This window comes from Quercus lobata, chromosome 8 (genome assembly GCF_001633185.2).
Source record: "Quercus lobata isolate SW786 chromosome 8, ValleyOak3.0 Primary Assembly, whole genome shotgun sequence".
NCBI lineage: Eukaryota > Viridiplantae > Streptophyta > Magnoliopsida > Fagales > Fagaceae > Quercus > Quercus lobata.
Window position 1 is genome coordinate 27430733 of NC_044911.1, and position 9465 is coordinate 27440197.

At 34.1% G+C, this 9465-nt stretch overlaps 1 protein-coding gene across 2 annotated transcripts; it reads right to left on the minus strand.

Annotated features, from left to right (window-relative positions):
• Positions 1-420: 420 nt before the first annotated feature.
• LOC115954753 (sodium/calcium exchanger NCL-like) lies at positions 421-9465 on the minus strand. 2 transcript variants are annotated; one of them, XM_031072684.1, is made up of 7 exons: positions 8839-9465; positions 6271-6456; positions 3524-3705; positions 2357-2502; positions 2002-2083; positions 1603-1911; positions 421-885 (listed from the first exon to the last, which is right to left on the minus strand). In XM_031072684.1, exons 1-7 carry the CDS (start codon positions 9209-9211, stop codon positions 637-639), a joined length of 1527 nt encoding a protein of 508 aa, XP_030928544.1. In that variant the 5' UTR covers positions 9212-9465; the 3' UTR covers positions 421-636. The 2 variants fall into 2 exon arrangements, with proteins under 2 accessions (XP_030928544.1, XP_030928543.1); XM_031072683.1 differs by having other exon boundaries at positions 2002-2275; positions 8839-9464.

A 9465-nucleotide genomic window follows, 5' to 3' on the forward strand; every position in this document is an offset into this window, starting at 1 on the left:
TAATCTCTTCAATCCAGGTCTTGAAGGGCGATTTTTGATGCTGAATAACTAGGTCAGATTCGGTAGGAAGTGGCACCACCTATGGTTTGTCGCTGGTGGGTGTTGTCACTGGTCTCATTGGTTTGGCTGGGGAGAGAGTTTGAGAGAGGAAGAGAAGAACTGAGAAGAAGAGGGAGATGGGATCAAGTGAGAGGAAGTGTTTTGTCAAATGTTTTACCATTGATTTTTTGGTAAAATATTTTACAAGTTTTTTTTATGCACAAACTTTGGTCAAACTGAAAATATTTTACAACTTTGACTATATTTTACATGTAAACAAATACTTGAAAATAGAAAATATTTTATTTCAAAACAAACACAATCATGTTTCACGATGCATATTTTACAAAACATAATTAAAAACCCAAAAGGGCCAAAATGTGAAGAAAAAATAAAAATACACCAGATTTTTAAAAACATAAAAAATTGTCCATACTATGCCAGCTCAAAACACTTAAAATAATATAATCCAGACGTCCTACTAAAATTAAAATGTATTATAAACTAAACAGGCACAGCTGATTAAAAGAAACAACCCCGATTCTCCATACAACAAATATAATATCCACCAATCAAAATTTTGGGACATCCACGATTCTACGACCAGCCAAGAACGTAATCAAGAACATAAACCAGGGCCAGTGAGAATGGGTAAAGTAGGATAGCTAATATTGCTGTCCACAGAGGGAAATGGGTGCGCAAGCTGCCCAAAAGACCCATCACAAGACAGACAATAAGAATAACCAGCACTTCAGCTGAGAAATCCCATGTCAATCCCCTGATGTAAACAAGGGCCAAAAAGACTGAGAGGCAGAGGACATTATTCATCGTTGCAGCCCCATATAGCTGCAGCAAGAAATTAATAATTTATATCTCGAAAAATAACAAATGCTGGAAAACGTTTAGATAGACCTAGTAACAAATTAGGTGAAGCTACAATGGAATAGTATGATACATAGGTGCATATCATATGAATCTTATAACATCAAAATCATATTACCAACCTGTAACAACCATATTTTGACAGATTCTCCTTTTGACAGGTAGTAAAATGAGTCAGTTCGCAGAAAAAATAAAGCAAGTTACACATACTTTTCAGATGTTTGGCCCAGCTAAAAGAGCTTTTAATGTCACCAATAAATAAACGCAGGTTTATGGTCAAAATTCAGCTGTCTGGTGTTCTTACTTCCAAGGATGTGAAGGGGCCTCAGAGACTGGTTCCACTCTCTAGGGAAGTCTCAAACCCACCAAAATTAATTGACTCTTTTTTATTAGCTGTAAAGTCACACATGCACCTAATAGATTTAGATTTCACAACCTCACCCTCCAACTCTTGTAAGAGGAAGGAAGTGACAAAATTAATTGAAATTTAAAAATCCATATATCAAAATGATCCAGTACTATCCTAACTACTGTTTCACAAGAGCAGTTTAAAATCTAGGGACTAAGACACCAATAACACATTTAGTACATATCCTGCAATTTCTGTAATTTGTCTGTGAATCAACTCTATGGAGCACTAAATATAGCATAGATAAGAAGAGTAGGGAATGAGAAACAAACCTCAGAAAATGTTAATGAGGCAGTTGTCCGCTTGTCACGGCTAGCAAATATAATTGCTGTCACAGCTTCGCTAGAGTTCGTAGCCAAGGGCAGTGCAATGAAAGAGATGAAGAAAGCAGGAATACCGGTTGCATCAGAGAAGTTATCAACAGCATCTACCAGGGGATCAGCAAAAGCAGCAGCAATTATAGTTCCCAGCAACAACAATAGCGCTGCCCTGATGGTGGTCCATTTGGAACTCTCAACACCCTCAACAACTTCTTCACTGTGATTCCTCACATCCAACAGATCTTGCTCTCTCTTTGTTTCCTGTATGAATTTCCAAGAAATCATATAAGCATCTGCTGATATGAAACTAGCTTTGATATGAGAATGTGAATATGAATCAGCTCAACTTACCTCGAAAATGAGAAAGTCTTCAAAAATTTTTGTCTCTGAGCCAGGATTACGAGCAGCAGCCTGCACTGTCTTCTTCAGCCATCTAGAAATGCCACCGAGAAACTCATGATATTCAATTGTAGAATTGCCAGATGTATCAAAATCTTTCATTATTTTATTTACAGCATCATTTTGATCCAGGAAAATCTTATCAAAATTAATTCCAACCATCAATGCTCTCAATTCAGAATCTGAAATGTGTCCATTGTTATCTACGTCAATTGAAGAAAACAGCCTGCCATAATATCCGACAAAAATATTATCAAATACAAAAATAAAAAATAAAAAATTTTCTTTTACTTCATGAAAAACTAACTTTTCAATGATGCCTTCATCAGGTTCACCATTCTCTTTGAGCAGCTTTCCCATTGCACGTTTTTTTAGATGCCACAGAAATCCTAATATAACACGCTTTTGCTTCACATAATAAATTTTTCTTTGTTGGATTGAAGGCTGAAGGACCTGCACAATGTTTTTAAATTTCTCTATCAAAAAGTAAACCATCAATACGGAAAGAATTTCAGACATTCAAACCACAAAAGAATGCCTAAGCTACCTTGGAAATTAAAACACTGCTTTTTAGAGGTCGACCCAGAATTATGCTTAATAGGGCCCTATCCTGTCCTCTCCTCTTCTTCAAATTTACTTAACCTAACAACTAAAATCATATGGTAATTTCAAAACTTCACAATCAGACTTCATGTTTAGAAGCTTCCAAATCTTTAGCATCTAAAATCATAGTCATTAAGTCTGCACTAAGGTTGATCCAATCAAGGGTGTAGGTAGTTGATGAAGTCACTAGTCCAACTGTTGGTCAGCCACTACAATTATTTTTTTTAAAGTATCAAACATGAATATTCTTAAATTATTAGTTTTGTGAGCTTTTCTCCTAAGAAAAACTTAGCTCAATGGTTTAGCATTGTTAAGCTTCTTAAGAAGTTGGAGTTCAACTAACTTTTAGCATTTTTCGGCTTCTTAAGAAGCCAGTGTTCAACTCCATCCACCAGAAAAGATATAATTATTCAGTGAACTAAGCTAATAATCTCAGAATAATTCATCATTTTTTGCAACTCAACAATAAAGGAAAATAGCTTAATGATTGAGAATGTCCTTGTGCCTCTTGAAATGCCAAAGTTCAACCCCTACCTAACCCAATCATTTGCTTTTTATTCATGTTACTGGCCAAACATATTACCAATAGAAAAACCAGCAAATTTTAACAATTCAAACATGGACTGAATCAGTTGCTTATCAGGGCCATATTCCTCATCATGAATTGGAGCCCAAGAAGGAGTTTACTCATTCTAACCAGCTACAGTACATGTTTAGCAACATCTGAAAAAATGAGTAGCACAAAATTTCCAATTTCCCATATGATTAGACAAATTTGATTGATCAAGATTATCTATAAGAGAATAAAAAATTTTGGAAATAAAACTGGATTACCAAGCGGCAGAGAAAATATAATTATAGGCACACTTACCTGATAAGCGCAATAAGAAACCAATAGAAGAAGAGAGACAATAAGCCCAATCAAGACTGCTAAGTGCCTCCCTGAAGTTGAATTGAGCAATTGTGGTATTTGAACAACTAAAAATGGGATGACAGATATGACCATCATCATTGCAGCATAGCTAGTCCAGATGTCAGTACTAATGCCAGATTCTGAAAAGACATGAGATTTAATTCGGTTATGTGAACCATTTAATTATACAATTACAAAGTTACATGACATTTCACTCTACAGGACATATATGCATATGATTATATGATTCAGTGGCCATCCATCCTAAAATAAAGGAGAATATATAAATAAATAAATAATTAAAAAATAAAAATAAAAACTCCCCTATAGTTGTTAACCCGGAAAACGCAAAATCCCTTGAAATTATAAGTGTTTAACTCTCAACCACTTGTGGTCATGTTCTACGTGTAAAACGTTTAATCACAGCCAATACTAGAAGTGATATGCATGTGTGACCACCTGGGAAGATCTGTTTCTGTGTTTCACTTCAGAACTGCCAAAAAATTTTCACCACCAGTGGCCTCAAAGTGATTCTAACATATTGAATTTTTAGGTAATTTGCACTCTTTGCTATTTATGTAATGTAGGTAAGAATTGAAACTGATCAACAATGCTGCAAATTTTGAACCAAAAACTTGTCAGATTGACAGTATTCAATTAAGCACATCAATTAAAACCAAGAAGGGCACATACAGCTCATGAAAACTGGACATCAAGCAAATCATGTAAACCCCATTCCAGGTTGCATACATCAATGGCTCCACTCTATGTTCTGGGTTTTCTAGTCAATAGGCAAAGGCCCAAATAACCCAATTTTTTTCAGATTAAAAAATAATAATAAATAAAAATATGGTCAGATGACACATATGATTTTTTTTTTATTTGAAAGTAGCATAAATGACAACCCTCGTTTTCCTTAATCAAGCTTTTTCTGAAAAAATCCTTGTCTTTCCTAGTCCTTATACAGTTTCCCACCTGAAAACCCCTATTTTTCAACTGATCAACGTTTTGCACTTAAGACACTATGGGGGTAAAGTTAAACTTCAAGGCAGCGTTGGTAAGATTGTGAGGTGCATTTCAGCCAAAATGCTTCCTGGAGCATAGGTGCAAAGCGCAAGTGTGCTATAATTGAAGAAAAGCACACTTTTTCTATAATAATAAATATTTTTAAAAAAAAATTGATGTAATAATTTTGATAAAAATTAATAATAGACAATATGACAATCAGATGATCAGCTAACCATTTAAAATTGAAATATAGCATTTTACATAATTCTCTCGTACTTTACAAAACATACACAAGCATGATATAAATCATGCTACTGTTTTTATAAAGAAAATTGGGTTAGAAAAAAGTTGGTATGGGTTTGGGAAAGAATAAAAATAAAATAAAATAAAAGAGGAAGGAGGCTATGGGTTTTGGGACAAAAGTACACTTATCCCAACAATACTTCAAGGAGTTTCGTGTTTTCCAAATTAGCCACATGTCATTTTCTACATTGTTTCCTAAAGCAAGGAAATTTTACTACAAGTCTAGTCTAACACAGATAAACACACAAGAATTCCCCAACATACAGGTCACAAGATAACATTAAGGGATTTTTACAAATGTTTCCTTCAGACATTGATTTAAGTGTCACTTGTTTTTTTAGACTTTAAATTTGAACAAACATCAGATTTGTGATAATTTAACCCTTCTTTTAAAACTTTTCCTTACATCCTAAATGATTTGATCATATAACATACCCATTTTTTTTTTTTTTGTCACATCATCAATAATATGGAAATGACATTGTTACCCTACATTATCTAAAAACAAAAAATAAAACCCCTCTGCCTTCATTTTGAAGAGCAATCAAAAAATCCCAAACAAGTGTTTGGCAACTATGAGAGAGAGAGAGAGAGTCTTCACAGATGAAATGGAGGCAAACAAGCTAGAATAAACAAACTTTTGAATGCCCATTGAGGCAAAACCATTGATTGGGATTCTTGTCATCGGGCTACAAAAATATTGTTTAGTTCTTTCTCTCTTGGATGGATGGTTAAGTGTAATAATGTCTATCTAAAATTATAGATTATACAGAAAAAATCATGTGTATGTCATGTGATTACTCATGTTGGTCTTTCATGGAAACCTCTTACCTGAGTAATAGATTTGTCATAAATCAAACGCCTCATATTAAACAATGTTATATTCCTTATTTCACACTTCATTTTATACAAATTTTTAATTTTAACCCAAGCATTGCCTTACAGTTTTTAATATCTTGACAATTTTCCATTGTTACCTCCATCCTATAAACACATGGTTAAGCTTACACTTAATCCATGTGGGACATTAGGATCATAACATATAGTTATCCACTCTCTTCATGTTTTGAGAGAGAGAGAGAGAGAGACTCCTAATGCCTTGGATTGTTTATCCACCATTGCTATCCCTTAATAATATTTTGTATCCCATAGTACTGTATTAATTAAAAAGCCACCATAGACATAGGGCTGGGATTCCCATCCACCCCCCCCCCCCCAAAACACTGAATAAAAAGAAATGCATTTTTTAATGTTTCAAGTACCCAAAAGAGGGCTCACAAAGCCAACTCTTTGAACTTTATACACACACACACATGTGTGTGTGTGTGTGTACAGATATTGTTAAGTAGTTATCAGAGATTTCTAATGAAGAAAATAAATTTCCAAGTACAAACCCGTTAAACTGAACCCTTTTGTATCCTGTGCATCTTGTGCAACTGAATCTTTAAGGTCGCACTTCCCAACAATAACACACGATCCCCATATTATTGTAAGAAGCATAACAGTTGACCCAGCTAGCAATCCCATTCCAACAGAGACTTGACTCTGAGCAGTTTCTGTCGATCCGGAAAGACCAGATACTATACAAGACAAGAAAGTCGATTAGAAGCATTAGAAAATCAAGTAACAGGTGTAGGTTGTATGAAAGTTCTAATTGATAAACTACAGTACTGAGAGAGAGAGAGGAGTATGGTCAAAATTTAAATATAAGCTTTGTATAATTTAGGTAAGAAATATCTTGATTGCAAAAGAATCATATTGAAAAAGGTTGTAAACAAAGCGATAGTATAAGAACTCTTAAGCACAATGAGCAAAACCCAAGTTGATAAGACATGTACAATTTAGGTAAGAAATACCTTGATTGCAAAAGAATCATATTGAAAAAGGTTGTAAACAAAGCGATAGGATAAGAACACTTAAGCACAATGAGCAAAATCCAAGTAGATAAGACATGTAAGCCAACTAAGGTCAGCAACTTGACTTACGAACATTGAAAAATCATCAAAATCAAAAGATTTGAAAAACTTCCTCATGCAACCTGCATCCAATAGCAAAGGACTGAATTGCACCAAATTCCATAGGATTAACTTATGTATCCTTTCAAATTAATTATTCCAATAGGTTCCATTTTTAAGCCTAATCTTGTGTACACATTGCCAATTCTTGTTAATGGTACCAGGAAAACAAGGAATAAAATTACTCCAGCTTCAAGGAAAAAAAAAAAAAAAAACGTTGTGCATCATTTACAAGATTTCCTCTTTAGTGCATCTAAATAATGTACAAATAATTGCTCACCTATTCATTGGTGAAGGCAAAAAATTTCTTTTAGGGTGGCACATGATGATATCTTAGAATTAATATTTTCTTAATATGTTACTTTATTTAAAAAACCAATAAAAGCCAATGTCCTTTCAATGTATATATCTTTCATTGAAAATTTATTCAAGATATTGCAAAGTTTAAATTTTAGAATCACGTGTCAAGAATGTTGTTCATTCATTAAGAAAAGAAGATGGTTATTTCATTTCTTTTCAATAATTTTTTAGAACTTAATTTGTTGAAAACTCAAGAACCATTCAAAGATACAGAGCAAGATTTATTTTAATGTTTGCATCAAGAATACAAAGAGAAGAGATGCCATTTGCGCACGAGCTCATTAGCTATTATTTTGATAATTTTATCCAGAAAATTCAATTAAAATCATTAGATTTTTTTTAGGAGTATATGAAGGAATGCAAAAAAACATTCATTTAACAACCTTTAATTTTGAATATATTACTATAATATTATGCCCATCCAATTAATTCTTTTTTTATGATAATTGAGAAATAATGGAACTAAAAACTTCAAAGAAGAATTGACAAATATTTTAAAAGCACGTGCTTAATTTACAAGATAATTTGGCTTTATTTCTTCAATAGTATGTTTAGGTAATTTTATTTCAATTGGAGCCCATTTTATATTTTTGAGAAACAAGGATCACATAATATTTGTATGAGGAACTCTTATGACATATATCTTATTTACGTATAAAATAAAATTAAAAAAAAAAAAAAACGTATTATAAGGAGATAAATTTATTTATTTATTTTTAGAAAATAGGAGAATTACATAATATTTGAACCCACAGGTATTATTTGAGTCAAGAGTTCCTAATAGAGATTTTTTATTGAAGGGGCTTTCTGATAGTATTCGATTTTAGAGGGGTATAAAAGACTTATTCTATATGGATTCAGGGGCAGTGCGCCGGTGCCAGAGCCGGAAAGTTAAAAAAAAAAAAAAAAAAAAAAAGGAGAAATGAGGCAAGAGTGGGACAGAAGTAAGCTTAGTAATGAGAAAAGAAAATCCGAAATGTAAAGGTTAAACATTCTGTGGGATTGCGCTTAATAGATAAGAATAGATAGATCTCAACCACTCCACACAAAGCGCTTAAAAAAGTTAACACTAAGGCAAATAAAAATTAGAAAAGCTTATTAACAATCAATCTGGATCCAAATTTCAATTTCAGTTTCCGTTAGTTTCGTGGGTACGGACAAAAGGTTAAATATATTTTTTAATACTTTGGTCCCCACACACCTACACCTGGACCTGGCATGGCATAGGTAACCAAAACCTGCCGTCCCGTCAACCTCTGACATTTATTTCATTCCTTTTTCTTTTTGGGTGAAAAAACACAACACATTCACATAGCCAACCCAGCCCAGCCCAGGCCAGCCAACACAAAATATTAACAAGATTAGCTTCAAAATCATCTTGATTTATCAAACAACAAACGTTCTTCTATGAACCAAACAGAAAAAGTGATAGATCAACTCTTCTTATTAACAAATAAGTTTATTTATCATCCAATAAGAAGAGATCTAGTGGCTAAACAAAATATATTAATTATAATAAAGAGTAATTATGATATACCTTTTTTTTATCTTTCTTTAAAAAAAATAAATAAGAAAAGAAATGCGTACCGAGAATGAGCATGGCATCAGGGAGAGCCCCGAGAATAGGGAGGAAGAGACCGCCAATAATACCAGGTCCTAGAATTTCCAACAAGAGCTCGCTCCCATCGGACAATGACTTGGCAGCTATGAACATAAGGAAACCGTACACAGCGATTAGAAAGATGTTTCCGAGAACCGAGGTGGTGCACGGTAAGAACCCGTAGGTCTCGTCGCACGTTGAAGTCTCGGCGGCGAATCGGTTGAGAGTGAGATGGACCCCATCAGAGAGTAGATCCGAAGTTGAACGGAGGGCGATGAAGCGGGCATAGGTGGGACCAGAGAGGATTACAAGGAAAAGGAAGATAGAGACCGTTAGGTGGTGCTTAGACTTATTAGCCATGGATGGTTCTGGGAATCTTCACTCTTAAGTCTTTATCTTTTTGGTGCCGTGGTAAATCCGAATCTGTTGTATTTATATATATATATCTGTTTCAGAATTGTACTAGAGAGTCAGAGACAGAAGAGAAAGCGTTGTCTGATTAGTGCGTGAAGGGTGGTGTGTCTGTGTGAGTCGACAGAGAGAGAGAGAGAGAGAGTGCGTGTTTGTGTGTGAGATAAGCGTTGGAGACGCGTCTGATCCGAGTGATTTTTTTT

What these genes read in the sequence shown, in the direction of transcription:
- LOC115954753 (XM_031072683.1), bottom strand. Translation starts at nt 9,211, where the DNA reads ATGGCTAATAAGTCTAAGCACCACCTAACGGTCTCTATCTTCCTTTTC. An exon ending in AAAAGGGTTCAGTTTAACGG is followed by an intron (nt 3,706 to 6,270) that starts GTTTGTACTTGG and finishes ATGTCTTTTCAG; the next exon opens with AATCTGGCATTAGTACTGAC. An exon ending in GATGAAGGCATCATTGAAAA is followed by an intron (nt 2,276 to 2,356) that starts GTTAGTTTTTCA and finishes ATATTATGGCAG; the next exon opens with GCTGTTTTCTTCAATTGACG.